Source organism: Centruroides sculpturatus, unplaced genomic scaffold (assembly GCF_000671375.1).
Source record: "Centruroides sculpturatus isolate CEXI.00-Female unplaced genomic scaffold, Cexi_2.0 scaffold687, whole genome shotgun sequence".
Lineage (NCBI taxonomy): Eukaryota > Metazoa > Arthropoda > Arachnida > Scorpiones > Buthidae > Centruroides > Centruroides sculpturatus.
In genome coordinates this window covers 44,037-62,385 of record NW_019384879.1, presented here as the reverse complement: position 1 = coordinate 62,385, position 18,349 = coordinate 44,037, and the positions used below count along the sequence as shown (strand labels likewise).

General features: G+C 31.5%; 2 protein-coding genes across 2 annotated transcripts; one reads left to right on the top strand and one right to left on the bottom strand.

Annotated features, from left to right (window-relative positions):
• The first annotated feature begins 5,597 nt into the window (after window positions 1-5,597).
• Window positions 5,598-8,338, top strand: LOC111630993 (sulfite oxidase-like). Its single transcript, XM_023375173.1, has 8 exons — window positions 5,598-5,756; window positions 5,834-6,009; window positions 6,390-6,643; window positions 6,740-6,918; window positions 7,016-7,205; window positions 7,269-7,466; window positions 7,531-7,998; window positions 8,082-8,338. Exons 1-8 carry the CDS (start codon window positions 5,695-5,697, stop codon window positions 8,238-8,240), a joined length of 1,686 nt encoding a protein of 561 aa, XP_023230941.1. The 5' UTR covers window positions 5,598-5,694; the 3' UTR covers window positions 8,241-8,338.
• A 1,573-nt stretch (window positions 8,339-9,911) lies between these two features.
• On the bottom strand, window positions 9,912-15,579 carry LOC111631001 (protein ABHD14B-like). The gene is made up of 5 exons (XM_023375182.1): window positions 15,490-15,579; window positions 15,151-15,269; window positions 14,216-14,390; window positions 13,849-14,150; window positions 9,912-10,160 (listed from the first exon to the last, which is right to left on the bottom strand). Exons 1-5 carry the CDS (start codon window positions 15,497-15,499, stop codon window positions 9,972-9,974), a joined length of 795 nt encoding a protein of 264 aa, XP_023230950.1. The 5' UTR covers window positions 15,500-15,579; the 3' UTR covers window positions 9,912-9,971.
• Window positions 15,580-18,349: the final 2,770 nt, after the last annotated feature.

Genomic DNA, 18,349 nt, shown 5'->3' with positions numbered 1-18,349 from the left:
CATATCTATATGTAAAAATTTCATAAAAGAAATAATAATAAAAATTAAAGTTTATTAGAATACAGTTTTTTGAAACTACAGTAGAGCCTCGATTATCCGACTCAATTGGGGACTGGGGTTGGTCGGATAATTGAAAAGTATGAAAAAATCCATTATTAGTGTAGTATATTATTATATCCCATGTAATTAGTATATTAGTATATCGCTATTAACCTACTTCGCGTTGAATTTTCCTCCATGTTAAGCCTATAAAATTTTTTTTTTTAATAATAATCGTCTCTATTGTATCGTTAAAAATTAGAAAATTAAGCCTCGTTTAAATACTGGCTCCTTTCATGGTCGAGCCATGTTGCCAGCAAAAACACGTAAAAATACTATTAAAGTAGCCAAGACATAGCCAAATATTGTAGCGCCACATCACTAGTGGACATTTGAATTTGTCGACTAGAACGCAGTCGGTTAATCGAGGTGACGGATAATCGATGCTCTACTGTGTTAGTTTTGAAAAATCCAGATATTTTACTCAATTTTAACTACTTTGTAATATATGGATAAATGCATTTAGAATAATTGTTGTATGGCTATTTTATATAGTAAATATATACAGTAAATTCAGTTCCGATTTGGATGGTTTTTGATAAGTAATCTAGACACTGGTATTTGAAATATCTCACCCAAGTTGAAAAAAAAAAAATCTGTTTAATTCTATCTAGAGTATATTGAATGAAAATAATGCCATAATATAGTTAATAAGATATTGAGAACAATTGAAAGAATTCACTGTAGATTGATAAATCGTCATATTATGGATTTAATTGGAATTAGTGATTAATCTGTTGTAACCTTTTTTATGTATAAATGTAGAACTAATTTTTTTAAAATTGTATAATTTATTATATAGCAGTTCAGTTATATTTATATATTCAATTACAAACAGTTTGATAGATTAAATTTTGCTTTTATGATTTTTATGCTATAGTGTATATAATCTTTATATATTTTTGTGTTAGAATATTAAATTTTAAAGAGATATTTTGCAAAGAGTATACTTACATACATATAAGTAATATTTTTGTAAGTTTTCTAATTGTTACATAGTGTGGTATACATATACAGTAGATTGTAAGCATTACTTGCAACCCAATCTTGAACAGGCAACCAAAATCTATAGGTACATTATATTTGGAAAATCAAATGTTTAAAAAGCCAGTTGAAGTCCCAGTAAAGTAACAATAATATTTATTATAGAACAATGATAATTATATTATTTCATATAATATAAAATACCATTTCAATAGATGCAACTCTTGCATATTTCTTATAGCTGATATACAGCTCATATCATGATAAAGTTTGGCCACTCCTGTTATAAATAGTTGAACTATGGTTTAGTGCCATAATTTCTTTCTGATGAAGCCAAACAATTGCCGGATTAAATCAGGCTACTGCTACTATTAATAAATAAATAATTTGGCACTAGAGTTAGGCATTATATACCATATCTTATTAAATTTAATAATTAAATTAATCTTCAATAATTTAGAAAATTCTGTAAGAAAAGTAGTAGTACAGAATGGGACTCGAATCCACACCTGTCACTTACTGTGTGGATGTGTTGCCTGTTACACTATCCAGATCTATATCCAATGTAATCCAGTAATTATTTGGTTTTATTATGGATATCACACTTGGAGATGTTTTTATATATGTACACCATTTGTTTCTAATATTGATTCTAAATAAAGTGGGCAACTGAAGTATGTGAAACATATTGTTTCACATACTTCCAGATTTTGAAGAGTGCTGTGTTTAATATTTATGGAGAACGTCTGTAAGTATTTATTAGCACTGTTTAGAAGGGTTCTATATCTAGGTTTAATGGTATATTATAGAGTATCTCTCTATAAAAGGATACTATATGTAAATATAAACAAAAAGGCATTGTTGCTGATAGAAAAATTCATCAAAGTAAATAACTATAGTTTTATTAATGATACAATTAAAATTACATAAATAATCCAAAAATTAATAAGCACTTTTGCTTTTATAATAAATTCAGAAAAATGTTTTTTCAAAGTACATAATTCCTTCCATATTTCCAACAAATTCAATATTGGCCTATAATGTGCTTTCCATAATTTGATTAAAGCTAAGTTCACACCACCATAAGAACCACTGCTGTATGAACAAACAAAACAAACATTAACCAAAGTAAAATGTTTGCATCATACTACACATGGACACCTTTATCTTGGAGCACATATCCCCTTTTTGTCTTAGTTGCCCTTTTCCTAATCCCAAAAGAGGCCCAAACAACAGAAAATTCCAGACTTCTAGCCTATACTGCACGTATGAAAAAGAGAGATGATATTTGTCCTTTATCACATGCAACTTTGTCATATGTTGACCAAAACCACATTCTTTGTATTCAATACCAAGTTGTCCCTCAGCACAACCATGCCACCTTGCTGGAGTGCTAATCCAACATTAAATTTTATTAAGAGATATTAATATTCTGATTTATGATGAAACTGTTCTTCAATAATGTATCCTTGTGCTGTAATATTGTAATGAACTTTTTATATTTTTTTCATTTATCATTTCTTGTGCAGAATTTGATTACTATTACACATTGGCTTTAAAGTGCCGCAATATTTTTTTATCAGAGTTTATTTAAGTAAATGGGAATGTCATTTACTAAATGAATGCTCTATGGATTAATTTTAAGACATATAAATGAATTACTGTATATTTCTAATAAATATGAAATTCTTTAATCATTGTAATTAAGTTTTAAAGTGCCAAAAATAGATAAAATAATAAATATGCAAATTTTCTCTGATTTGTGTAATTGATTTTCACAAATTTGAATCTTATCTCAAGCCATTTCTCCAAGTAAAATAATCGTTATATAATTTGTAAATATTTAATTCTTATAAAACTATTATTTTTTTATAAATAATAATCTGTATATAAATATCCCTTGTGTTATTCATAGACAAATTTTCTCATGAATAATCAAAAATAATATTTGGTCTGTAAATAATGTAAAACTGTCAGTTTACATATCCATTTCCAATGTATAAATAACACGCTTAACTAATGTTTAATTTTATGATAATTGTTAATAATTTTATTAATCTTATTTAACACAAAAATGTTTTGCAGAATTCTTGAACTTTCAGAAATAATTTTATTTATTTGGCTAGAAGAATGTGAAAAAATATGAAGTTTGTTTGTCAACTCAACAAATTTTTAAAAATATTTTCTATTTTTTTTTATTATTGACTGCTAAGTGCCTTTTATCTATTAGAAAATTTCATCATGATACGATGTGAATGCCAATAATCATCAATTTTCAGATTGTAAATAAAATATATTTTTGTACTCAAACATTAGGAACAAAGGTTTAGTTTTTCATATATAGGCAGTCCTTGATTTTTAGACAACTTGCTCTTTTGTACATAATACTATTACTTATTTAAATCATTTTCAATATACCAAATACTAGGTGACAAGCAGGATAAGCATTGCATTGAGGCACCTTATGCAATAAAGCATTGTTTTAACAAGAAAAATATAAAGTTAATAAAAATATAATTTTCAAACAAGTCTTTCTTTAGTTGAAAGTAGTAATAATAAATATCAGTTTACTCATATATTTTATAAACTAGTATAATCNTTTAGACAACTTGCTCTTTTGTACATAATACTATTACTTATTTAAATCATTTTCAATATACCAAATACTAGGTGACAAGCAGGATAAGCATTGCATTGAGGCACCTTATGCAATAAAGCATTGTTTTAACAAGAAAAATATAAAGTTAATAAAAATATAAACATTTTAGAGAGAAGATCTGAAAGTAGTATTTTTATATACAGTAAAAACAAGTTGTCCATCACTCTTTTAATTGTCAGTGCTGAATTCAGTTTGTGGAGAAGAATTATTGTATTTTTTTTTTTTTTTTTCTTTCTGCTATTGCCATAATGAAGTACATACTGTACTGTATTTTACTATATGTAAACCTCTATTTCTATACCGTATTCTAATTAATGTACCGTATATATAGGATTATGTATTAATTGTGGATTGTAAACTAATTTTTCTGTACTGGTACAGGTTATTCTATTATCTGTCTATTCTCATAGCCATCAAGGTCTTGGTCCCAACCCCTGATGGATAATAGTTTGTTGTATATATTTCTATTTATTTTCACATAAAAGTGTTGTTATAAATTATTATTAATAAAGTGTTATTTTACATGCTTTGAAATTGCAGACTATTTGCTTTAAAAATATTAGATAAATTAATAAACTGTAGAGAGCATCATTTGGAATTTGCAGTGGAAGGCTGCAAATTAGTAATGCTATTCGTGATAATCTTTTATGAAAATTGAACAGATAATACAAAATTAATCTGTAGTTTAAACATTTCAAGTAATGTCAAATATTAATTGTAAAAACCAAAACTTTCCTACATTAATAATAGATTTTAAAGACAGCTAGACGGCCATGGTAGTTAAGGCACTGACCCACCGTTCTGGGAACCCAGGATCAAATCTGGGCTGTTGAAAAATTTCAGGAATTTTTTTGAGCCATCCATCACGGATATATCAGGCCACAGTTACCCCATTGTGGTTTGACCAAATCCATAATACTTTGTTTTGACTTTTGGCTAAGATCTCCCTAATTGCTAATCGGAAACTCCCGAAAAATCAATTAGAAACTAATTTTAAATCTTCTGCCAAAGGACATCACTGTTTGTTTTCGGCTTATCTGTTGCCAACATATACAAACTGAAGCTCTGTTTTAAATGTTAAAAATTGTTTTTTGGATACATCAAAAGGGAACTTGTTTTCTTATGAGTATTGAGTTTCAATAGTTTTTATAAGAAGCAAACATCTCGTTCAAGGAGCATTTTGATACTGCAAAAATTGATAAGGCTTTCTTTACATTTATTACAAAGGAGCTGTCCATAGATGATGTCCACACTTGGGAGGGAGGGAGTTATGACAAGGTGGAAGCTTCAGTGAACGTCGTCCTAAACAAAAACCTATTTCTACAAGACACTCATGCTATGCAGAGATCTTGCAATGTAGGGGATACTGCACAATGTGATCCCACATTTTAAGGTGTAAAATCTAAAGGCGATGAACAGTGTGCTTGAACCTCTGCGACGATTCTCGCGCGCAGTATGATGATGTCTTTCGAGGCTGACAACTTTTAGCTATTAACTTTTCCGCAACATTCACAGAAATTTTTAAGATGGGCCTTCTCTTTTAATTAAACATTAACAAATTATAAAAGAAGGGTGCTGGTTTGACAGAATACGGCAATTCAATGCACGGATGATCTGCCAAGAAGAGATACCTCCCAGGGACTTTTTATGGGAACTAGATCCCATTTAGATGTTAAACACGTGAAGAAAATGCTGTAAACTCCACGTGGCAAGCCCGTTCCTTGGTCAGGCGTGAACCCAGGATCTCAATGGTTTAATCACTCGGGCAATAAGAGAGAAGAAAAGGAATAATTTTCAAGTTTTATTTATTCGATTTTGAAAATTCACGAGAAAACTTTATCGAATTAATTTTTTTTAAACGATCGAATTTTAATTTAAAATCTATAGAATGCATAGAAAATCGAATTCATTTCTGCTCTGAATCTCGTGGAGGAAAGATTAAAAATTGAAAAATGAAGCTTTCGTTCGGAAAAAATATTTTATCGAAAGTAGAAAATTTTTCTCTGCTTTGCAGGTACGATAGAATTTAATCAATTATTATTGAGATTATTATTTTATTTTATTATTTATTATTATTATTTTCTCGTTTAGTAAAGCAGATAAGTGCGTACCCAAAATCGGAACCGTTGCCCTGGAAAGAAAATCCACTTTGAGTAATGGGGAAAATTCCAAAAGTGGATGGAATAAAAGTTTTTTGGTTGGTTCCACCATTTTGGGATTGACATCGGGGGCTCTTTATTTAAAATATAAGTCGAAAAAAGAGTTTTGTAAGTAAAACCAACTAATTTTCTTTAATTTTTACTATTTTTTAAAATGAAATTGGTCAAAAAAAAATTTGAAGAAAATCGAATTTCGAACAAAATGTATCCTTCAGTATTTAGAACAAAATCGAGTAGTTTTAAATGTTCTTTGATACGATATAATTAATTATTTATCTTAATTAATTTATTTAAAAATTAGAAATACATGAGATGCACAAAACGTACTTAAGACAATTTTATTAATTACGAAAAAGAATAGAATTTGAAAGTTCTTATCGAAGACATTCTAGAAAAATTTCGTTTATGTACATTATGAATCGGAATTTCTGTATAAATTGAAAATTTAAAAATATACATTTATTTATTTTATAATTTTAATTCGGCAGTCGTCAATCCTTTGCCTATATTGGAAGCAGAATGTAGAAAATACGGCGAAGTCCATCCGTGTTTGCCTAATTATTCTGCAAAACAAGTCGCCGAACACGACACGTTAGATAAGTGTATTTGGGTAACGTACAGAGCCGGTGTTTACGACATAACGAAGTACATCAGCCAACATCCAGACGATAAAATAAAATTTGCAGCCGGAGGATCTCTAGAGCCTTTTTGGGAATTATATGGCACCCACAAACGCGATGAGGTACATTAAAATATATATATATATATATTTTTTTTTTAAACTGTACGCCAGGTAAATGGGTGGAAAGTTTATCATTCGTTCTTACCTATAATTCAGATGATGGAGATATTAGAGAAGTATCGCATTGGCAATCTTTGTATGGAAGACAGAAAACCGAGCAGAGATATGTATGGCAACGAGCCCGATAGACATCCTAGCCTGAAAGTAGCTTGCCGTCAACCATTTAACGCGGAAACACCTTTAGAATTGCTGGGTGAAAAATTTGTCACGCCAAAGTAAGCTAGAAAATCTTTCGTGTGGCACTAATGCTACACGTGCAATATCAAATTTAATTCTTATTAAAGAAATTAAACATTTCTTCTCTCACCATAGCGCACTCTTCTACGTCCGCAATCACTTTCCTGTTCCTCAGGTAAATGGTAGAGATTATAAATTAACCATTCAATTAATGGACGGCAAGACTACTTGTTATTCGCTGAAAGATCTGATTTGCAAGTTCCCGAAATACACAATGAATGCAACTATTCAATCGGCTGGCATCAGAAGATCCGAATTAGATAAAGTACGTGTTTGTAATTACACTAAAAAGTCAACCAAGTAAATAATTATAACAATTATTTAATAGGTGAAAGATACTTCGGGACTGAAGTGGTGTTCGGGAGCAATCGGTACTGCAACCTGGGGAGGTGCTAAATTGGTGGATGTATTAAAGTGTGCGGGAGTCGATTTGAACGATGGAAATATTAAGCATGTCCATTTTGAAGGATTAGATAAAGATTGCAAGACTAACACCCACTATTCAGTTTCCGTTCCGGCTCATAAGGTATCGACAGTTTTTAATTTCTTTCGACCAAACCAAAATTTGTAACTTGCCCATTTTTTCATAGGCTCTTGATCCGAAAGAAGATGTTTTACTAGCGTACGAAATGAATGGATGCCCTCTTCCTCCGGACCACGGTTATCCGGTAAGAGTGGTAGTGCCGGGTTACGTTGGTACTCGAAGTGTGAAATGGCTAGGAAAGATAAGTATGGCGTGCAGAGAAAGCGATAGCGAATGGCAGCAGAATGATTACAAGAGTTTCTCCCCGAATGTGGATTCGAATAATGTAAATTGGTGTAAATCTGTAGCCATTCAGGAAATTCCAGTCGTTTCCGCCATTTGTGAACCGGTGAATAACAGCAAAGTAAAAATCTGCGACGGTAAATTAAAAATAAAAGGTTACGCATGGAGCGGAGGTGGAAGAAAGATTATTCGGGTAGATGTTTCCGTAGACGAGGGTAAGACATGGAAAACTGCAGATTTGAAGCAGGAAGATACGCCTTTGCATCGATCCTGGGCCTGGACAATGTGGGAAGTAAGTGAAGTAGACTTTTCAGAATCATATATATATTTTGGTTTTACACGAATGCAATTATTGAAAATAAATGTTTTTGTTAGGTGGAAGTTCCGGTAAAGCAAAGGAATTGCGGTCTAGGAATTATATGCAAAGCGGTAGATTCTTCTTACAACGTGCAACCAGAAACTTTTCCTCCTATCTGGAATCTACGCGGTTTTCTGGGAACAGCCTGGCATAAAATCAACGTCACCTTACAATAACTTTTTAAAAACAAATTGAATCAATTCTTTCGGACGTTCAGAAAAATTTCTTCAAAACAGTTTCGATATAACAAAATTATTTTAAAAATGGTTAATCTAATCTATTTAAGAAAATTCTTCTTTTTTGTTCGTAAATAAATATTTTCAAAGAAAATAAAATATAACTACTTTAAAAAATTAGTTATTTTTGAGTTTTGAGTTTATCTTATAACATTTTATTTCTCTTTTGACTTAGTAAGCCTAAATTTTGGCTTTTTAGTAACTTTAAAAACCGAAATGCATTTCCGAATACAATAATGAAGTCTACATATTCAATTAATGTATTCTTGTGTGATTGAAGTTACTAAAAAAACCACTAATTAAAAGAAACTAGTTACGGAAACGATCAACCAAAACATTTTACATACCACATTTAAAGAGAATTTCATAAATTTACAACTATAAGTATCTTGGGGAATCATATAGATAAATCCAACCCCAAGTATATACAGTGGCTAGGTATTCTAGTTAAAAGTTAACTATACACTCCTCTGCAGTTTAATTTATCTCTGTGTTTGAACAACTGTATTGAGGATTGTATGAGTTGAAATTTTTATCACAATGTACCAAACTGTTGCATTATGGACTTCAAGGGAATCGCACCAATATTTTATTCAACGATGCTGCCGTACTAAAGTGCTACAAAAACAATCTTATGCATAGTAATGTTTTCGCTATTCTACTGTATCAAACATAAGTTACAGTATTATGACTACGCCCTCCATGTGTTGTGTGGATACAGTTACCGCTGTTAAAACTTACTCGGATCAGAATGGGACAGATAGCGGGCAATTAGGTGAAATGGCCATCCTGCTTTGCTTGGCCCGGTGGTGTGGCTTTTCCAAAACTCTATCAGTTGTGTCTAATATCTTTGATTGTAATGTACAAATATACCTGGCATTTGAAGACCCAAAACAGGTACACTGAAAATTCTGAACATGGCAAACCTCTTTCATTCAATAAGATACTGGGATTGAGTTACCTGTCACTCTAGTGCCTTGTTTGTTAAGTTATGGCAATGCAACACTTGGGCGATCTGCCTAGGGGGATGCCTTTTTAAGGGAAACTGACCCATATTTAGGCATTAGAGACGTGGAGCAAACCTGGAAAACTCCACGTGGCCAGCACGTCCAAGCGAGGGGCGAACCCACGACTGAACTCCCAGTGTTCAGGGAACGAAGACCGCTTGGCCACTGATTGGCCCACTCTAGTGGCAATACCTGGCATGTAATCAGACTAGAATTGTAATTATGTACATATCTGTATGCAGTTTTGCAGTAATCGGACAACTCTATCTGGACATGTAACTTTGTCATTAACTGTATTTACAATTAAATCAATATCTTGGAAAATTAATGCATAAAATAAAATGAGATAGATATTATTAATAAATCACCATTTTTCATCAAATTTGGGATAAAATCTTTTATTGTTTAGAAAAACATTGTAACATATTAAAAATCCTATTATTATACAAAATATTTGATAAATTTTATTTACAATCATATAATAATAAAATCTTATAACGATTTTTATAAAATATCAGAATTTTTTTAATATGTATTTGTTTTTAAGGTAAATCATACTTTTTATTATAACAAAGATTTTCATAAGAAATAAATTGTTTTTACAAACTGAAAACAATCACAAATGTTTGTTTTATTATTATGTTTACATTTTCTTTCTTTGAAATTATTTGGTTTTTGCAATTTCAATCTGCTTTAAAAAGTTATAAAGCAGTTTGTGCCATAATGGTGGATTGTCGAGATAAGCGGGATGCTTTGCTTTAGGTATTTCTCTGGCTTGACTGCAAGGAAGCAGAGACAGTAATGCTGAATTTCGTTTTCTGTCTTTTTCTCCGTAAACAACCATTGTTGGTACCTATTATAATATATAAAAAATTATAATATTAATCTTCTCAACTTCTTGATTTAAAATAATATTGTTTGATTTACCAAAAATTTTAAATCTATATAGAATAGTTTACCATATCTTATAATATTTATCTTATAAATTTTTTTGTAAGAAGTTATTTTATAATATTGCTATAAAGGAATATCATTTGAATACACATATACTAAACATATAACATATTAATTATGCAATAATGTAATCATTGAGTTCAATTCTTATACAGGATGTCTTAAAAGTTCCAGTGTGACTTTGTAATACATTAGCTAAGAAACTGGTAGGTAATGTTAATTTTAACTTATAGTACTGTACTGTACATCTAAACAGTGTATTAATCTGGAAACATGTATGTCAAAGGAGTTGCTGGAAAGGCTTTCCTCCTACAGCTGTAGACATACTTGTTTACATGCATTTCATATGGCACACTGTAATATCACCCGAGAAATTCCAGTAAAAATGCTTGGTGTTATTCTTCAGATTCTTCAGGATACAGGGATTATTCCAAAATGCTCTCTCTTTCAAGTAACTCCATAGAAAGAGATCAAACAGATTTACCATAAACCCCTTGAGGTCAGCTGATCTTCCAAGAAGTTACTCAACAAAGCCATTGTTTTATGGTGTCTCATTCAGACATTTTGCATACCAGATTTCCATGCACTTTTCATAATACCTGCATTGAAAACAGGCTTTGAGAAGAGGTTTCTGGGTTTTCTCCACATCTGTAACACCTGAACAGGGGAGGGGCCAGTTACCCTTAAAAAGACCTCCCAGCAGGGCCGCCATAAGCGGGCGTGCAAGGCGTGCACCGCATGCGGGCGGCACGTCCAGGGGGCGGCAAAGAGCCTTTCTGGCATAGCTCAGCATAAGTAATCGTAGTTAAACAGGGGGGCGGCATAATCGGTATTGCACACGGGCGTTCAAACAGCTAGCGGCGCCCCTGCCTCCCAGAAGGCATCTCCCCTTTGGCAGATCGCCTTAACTTAACAAAACAAAACAAGCTGGTACTGTTTTGGTTTTCGACCGCAAACAAAGAGACATTCTTGATTCACTACATCTCATTCTACTATGCTCCCCTACATTAATCTTCACCAAGCAAACTTGTATTTCATATGACATTGGTTTATGTAGATTTCCTGGAGAAGAAGGTATGTTGCCAGAGCAATACACCTTCTTCTTGTTCAGAAAAATCTAGCCAAGATAAAAATTAATGAAAGGAACTTTTTGGACATCTGTATTTCTTATTAATCACTGGAGTGAATGAACTGTATTGATTTTTACACACAATGCAACTGCAAGTGAAAAAAAAAAAAACAATTATAGATAGCACCTTCTGCAAGGCGATAAGACTTATTTTAAATTGAAAAATTTAGATTCTATTCAGCATTTTCACTCTTACCTTATATTGAAATAAAGTGTGTTTTAATGGTGTTGTATAACAAACTGAAAAAGTTAATGGATTTATTCCATGAACAGTCACTCTCAAATAATAGTTTCATCCCAAGGAATAGAAATAATAGTCACTCTCTAATAATAGTAAGCACGCTATAATAAACAGTGCAGTTGCAAGTTGAACAAAATTATAGTATCAGAGCATTATTTATTAGAATAAAGTTTTAATTATGTGATAAATACTGTATTAAGTTAGTGTTGTAATAATCTAAAAAAGTGTATAAATATCTAGCAATGTATATTCATCAATCATTGATGAATTATTGCTAGATATTTATACACTTTTCATTGCTAATTATTGCTAGATTGCAATTCCATCAAATTATCTGATTACAATTTTTATAATTTTAAATTAATTACAATTAAAATTTTTGATATATCAATGTTCTACAAGGACATTATTTTCTACGAAATTCTTAAAATAGCTTGAAAAAATTTTCAGATATATTATTCAGACATAACATTAATCTGTATCTTTATTAATATAAATAGGATCAATTATCCATTATTCTTATCAATATTTTATATCACCTAGAAAAAATTCCTAGATTACAGATACTTTTAATATAAACAGATACATCAAAAAAATTTGGAAAATTTAATGTTATGCAAAGTAACTGGAACTGTTATTTTAAATGAAAAAAATAAAATATTTGTTTAAAAATTTACATCAACTTCACGATTTTAAAAATTTGAAATGGCTATTTCCCATAGTAAAGTATTTTGAACAGTTTATTTCTTTAACTAATTTGTATTTTTTCTTTTTTAATATAATTTTCTGATGTACAGTACAATGAATCCAAACATTGTTTTTAAGTACTTGATTGCTTGTTGTTCTCTCTTTTAGTTGTATATTCTTTTGAATTAAGTTCTCTGTAGAAATTTTATGCTTATCATACAGGGACGCTTTTTTCGATGGATAAAGTAGATTTTATTTTCTATTTTTTATAAAAGGAAATCCATTTCGGGCCATATGCCTCTCTTCAGTCCTTATATTAGTTTTACCATATTATATATAATAAGAACTGAAGAGAGACATATGGCCCTAAAAGATTATAACCTAGACTTAAGCTTGGAAATAACAAATATACGAGTGTTTAATAAGAAAGAAAATAATTTTTAATAAAAATTAATAAAAAAAACTAATATATTTTATTCACAAAAATTAAAATTATGCAAGAAGCAATATTCAAAAAACACAGAAAGAAAACAAAACTGGAAGAAATTACAAATATTAGTCACATAGGTTTGTCGCTACTATTTACATAGGAGCTACAAACAGACCTCTTAACAGCAGAACTAAAGAACACAAATATGATATTGAGAGAGAGAGAAACAAAGAACAATGCAATCCATATATGACTCAGAACTAGGAAATGAAACTAAAATGGAGCAAGCAACATTAATTAAAAAATGTTTTAGTACAGAAGAAACTAAATTTTTAGAAATGTTAGAGAGATTTAAAATGGCCTTGAAGGAGTGCATTAATATACAAGATGTAGATTTACTATTGTGTGCTTAGAAAGCTTTTTATGATAACCCAGGAGAAAAAGATTATTAGAGAGGTTGCAGTCGACATTTTCAACATCGGACATTCAGTGCCACCATCCTGTAAGCCTAGAAGTTTAACAATGACGTTTAGAACATCGAGCATGATTCCACTGATGTTTCCAACGCCATTGTCAAACTTCTAGGCCTATAAGAAGGCAGCGTTAAACATCTGACGTACACATTTTCTCATTGAAAATGTTGGCCCCAACATCTCTATTATAATAACTCAATTGAATGATGGGGTGTTAATATAAATTTGTGTAAAATATATTAGTAGTAAAGTTTAATTTAATTAAGTTTAAACTTTGTACATTTCAAAACAGTTTAAATTGTGATTGAGAATGCTATAGAATAACCATTCTAATTGAAACACATTTGTAACTGACCTGAAACAGAGCAATCAAGCTGTTCGAAAACATTTGTTGTTGTTAATGTTGTACTGGCATAAAGCAAAGGTTATCTATGTAATTAATGTTTGTTCAAAAAAAAAAAAACTATATACCTGGAGAGAAAAATTTCATTATTTATGATTAATAAACTTTGCAAATTAACATCTAAGAACATATATTGATTTAGTTTATGGCCTCAAATAGTTAAATTTTAAATATGATAAAAAATAAACAATTTTTTTGATGATTTTATATATAAAAATTTTTACCAAAAATTCATCTAAATTTGGAAGTGGAGGCTGAAGGAAATTCTTCAATTCTTCGGGGACTCTTTGCAATCGTTCGTCGGATCCTTCCAACGAAACACCAATATTTTCTAATAGATCAGTTCCAACCGGAGCAACAGGTACGTATCCTCCCATTTCTGGCCAATTTTTCAACATGTACGGGAGACTAAATAAGCCGCTAAGACTCGGACTTATCACAACCGGATTATTTAAATTCAGAGTTTCCACTACTTTGCTGAGAAATGTTTGCTTTTCCACTTTTGCATTTGGGCTATTTCCAAATCCTTTAAAAGAATTTTCAATTAATTTAAAAATTAATAAAAATTAACTTATCTTCAAAATTACATACCAGGCAAATCGATGGCAACTGTACGATATCCCATGGCAGAAAGTAACTGGATCGTATTCAGCTTTTCCCAAGTTTCAGAACTAAATGCCGCTCCATGCAATAACAATAAAGTAATAGTCGTCGTAAAATCTAATCCTTTAAATGGTTCAACTTCTCTATAAAATACTTCATTTCCCTGTATATATTAATCAATCATATTAGTATTATTAAATGTCTATTATAACATTTGTAGACAAGATTCTAGCTCTAAATGAGACAGTTGGGACCATATTAGAACTGTAGACCATACACTTAGGAGTAAAAAAGTCAAAGGAACCAATGGTCTACGTGTGACTCTTCACAAGATACAGCCCCCAAAATTGGCTGCTTGTTAAACATGCAACAAGCTTAACAGAGCACACCAGCACAATTCCAATCGTGCCCAACTGGTAATCGTTTTTCCCGCCCCGTGGGCACCAAGAGGGCCTCTTTTAGCAACGATGTGACCAGGTGTTAAGGGACGGGACCCAAGACATCCAGATGGATCACCACCCAAAAAATTCCTGGGGTTTTTTGGCACCTCCAGATTCGATCCCTGGTCCCGTAGAGCGGTAGGCTCCCACCTCGACTGCTCGACCATCTGGCAGTCTAGTCGGTGCAACGGCATTTCTCGTGTTTTACGCGCTTTTAGGAGTCTCTAATAAAGTGGAAAACGGTTGACTTTTAGCATCATTTTAGAAACAGTTCAGGGCAAAAGTTGTTGATTTTTCACTTTTAATGTTACCCTATTTTTGGGGTCTTCAAAACGCCTCGGGATTTTGGAGCCAGAGACCATCAGTTCCTTTAACTTTTTTATTCTGATGGTCTACAGTTCTGATAAGATCCCACTACCTCATTTAAAGCTAAAATCTTACCGTTTTTTCATTCTAATGGAGTTATTCAAAAAATATACCTACATCAATATTTGCAGTTTTTGCAACTACATTGAGTTTCTCTGCAGTCTCTTGTATATTAATAGGTATTTCATTTTCAATAAGATTTGCATTTTGCCAAAAAGAAGGAATGCACAAACCGTCTGGAAATTAGAACAATTGCAGATAACACGAAGAATAACATAAAGAAATTAAAGATAAAATTAATCTAACATAATTTATTAAGATTAGATATGACTATGAAAGTTACAAAAACTATAGTCAAATTTAATTTCAAATATTACACTTTAATTAATCATTTATACTAGAATATATGTTACAACATTTATGCTATTACGAATGATAACATCCGAAAGTACTTACTCGCATCCATGTTCCACGACGAAAATCGATCGATGATTGATCAATCGATCGAGATAAACAATTACTCGCCTGCCATCTGGCGAGTGAAATCAATAATTTGAAAAAAAAAACTTATTTTTAAATTTAATCAATAATTATTATTTTAAAAATATGCGTTTATATATAAGAATTATTTTTATAAATATTTTGAGTTTTATAACGATGGAAATGGTGCAATCCAATCAGAGTTTCCGTTTGGGGTATCGGCACGCGCTATTCTTTTTTTATTTATTTACAGTAGACCCCCCTATAACACGTAGATATGTTCCACGTTATACGAATCTCACGTTGTAGAAATCCTTAAATACATGAGCCAATCGCAGCCCGACACGTGTGAAGTTTACGGACTACGGCTGTTTTAAAGGTTTTCTTCCATAAAATTAACCAATTCTAGACTAATTCGACTCAACATTTCCAAAACACGTATAATTTTTTGGGAATAATCCGTATAAACTATGCTACAAACAAAAAATTGTAGGATTAAGTTACTTACCGAGTGTGCACCGTTCGACGTCGCCATTGCTTAAGCTTGTTTTCGTCGCGGAGCAGCGCACCAAACGGCGGCTGCGATTTCTGATGTTATTTTTCTGCGAAAAATTCGTTGAACTTTAGAGACATCATTAACGTAAGCTAACAAATACGAATTTTTTAAAAAAATAATAAAAAGTATACGCAGATAAATAATATACCAAATAAAAGTACACATACTTCCATATTAGAATTTTTTGTTTTTATATTTTTATTACTAAAATTCGATTTTATACGAATTTTTTACATAATATTACTAAATTTCCCTCAATGACCTTCGTATTTACCCGAGTGAACCTACGCCTGTATGGTTCGGCATTCCGAAAGGTTAAAAGGGTTAATATAAATAATTTTTATGGCCGTTGAATAAGAAATGTTTCTTTCACAAGAAATGTATAAAATTACAGTACTGTATCAGACTTACGGTACCTAATTTACATACTGTACAGACGATAGTAAACTCAATTTACCCGCCTAAACTCTCCGTAGCGTGGCGCTGGACGGCGGAAAGTAGTTCGGCTGCTCGTCCGCTATTGGTCCAGATTCGACCAATTCTGTCGCGACACGAGTCAGCGACGACGTTTTACGAGTCCCTTTTAGCGTCCTTATACGAATACTGTCGCAATTTTTTTGCTACGTTATAGGAATCTTTGTTATAGGAATACCGCGTTATAGGGGGTCTGTTTTTTTATTATGTATTTCCATGCCGACGGTAAAATGGTTGCATCCTTATAGTTTAAACATTTATCCGTCAAGGATAATGACTTTCCAAGGCCAAGTAATTTTGAATGTAAAACGTGGTCATGGAATGAAGATTTCGTACTTTATTATGTTTCATGTATCGTATATCTAAGATAAAACGGTAATGTTTTGTACATTAAAATTTTCAAATAAATATATAGGAAATAACTGTTTGAGTAATCAAATTTACATATATATCATAATTTCCTAATATTAAAAATATTTACAATGCAATTATTTAAGAAAAATTATATATTATTAATAACAAATAAGTACAGAAAAGTTCACAATATGACGAAACAATATTAATGATCATTGTTTAATTCTTTGTTTTCAAAGCGATTGTCGAAGACATTTTATGAATTGTTCGTTGTAACGAATGCGATGTTAATATTTATTTTATTATTGATGATAATTTTCTGTCGAATCACCTATTGTGAACAAGACAGAAGAATGGACAAAGATCTTGGATGGGAGAGGAAGGACCAAAACCTGTTTGGAGAATGGTCTGATTTACGAAGGATCAGAGATTCCAGGACGAAAGATAATTACCGATTTTGGAATGTAAAGAAGAAAAGGACAGGCGAATGGAATTTGGATGGAATACTTCCTAAAAACAAAGCTTGGAGTTACAAAAGAGAAAAGTCAAAAGACAACAACAGACGATTAGGAATGGAAAAATTTCACGATGCACTTTTCAAGAAATTTAAGTTAATGGAAATCAATACAAACAGGAAGTCATTAAAGAACAATAATTACAATATTAAGAAACGTAGAAAATTTGGAAAAGAAAAAAATCACTTAAAGAAAAAGTATAAATCATCGTTTTTATTTTCAAAAGATAGAAAAATCCCCTACCAACAAGCTGCTAATTGGTTTCATTCGAAGATGAAGAGATACAGATCAAAACAACCTTCGTTTCCATCACAGAACTGGATGAACTCAAAAGATCTTAAACATTTTCAAACTCTCAAAGATGATGTTTATTTCAGGATGGTTCTGTTCGTAGTGGCTTTCGTATGCCCATTCGTCTTGTTCGGGGCCTTAGCTATTCTTATTTGCATAATTTCTCTCATTGTAAATCTGTGCGAAGAACCTCGAAGACGAAGTCGAAATAAACATACAGACATGAAATTTTCGGACCAAACGATAAAATTATCTTCACGACGAAACCAAAAGGATATGAAATCTTTACTTCAAGGACATAATTTATCATACCAATCTTCTGGAAGCGAATCATCAGATTAGGGTATCGTAATAGAGCTTACTCAATAGACAACAGACAGAAGCGAGGATTTTCTCAAGGAAACTCAATCGCAAGAGAGAGGTGAAAAAAATCCGTGTAATATATGAACATTTCTCACAGAATATGACAAAGATGAGGATCAATAGTATTCCTCTTTTGAAATAATCGAAAAATGGAGTAATGAAAATGGAAATGTTAACTTGGACGAGGAAGAAGAAGAAAACAAATCCGAGGACAAAATGTTTGAATGATTATTTAGGAATAATGGAAAAAGAATAATGAAGAGGAAAAGTTGGAAATGAAAGC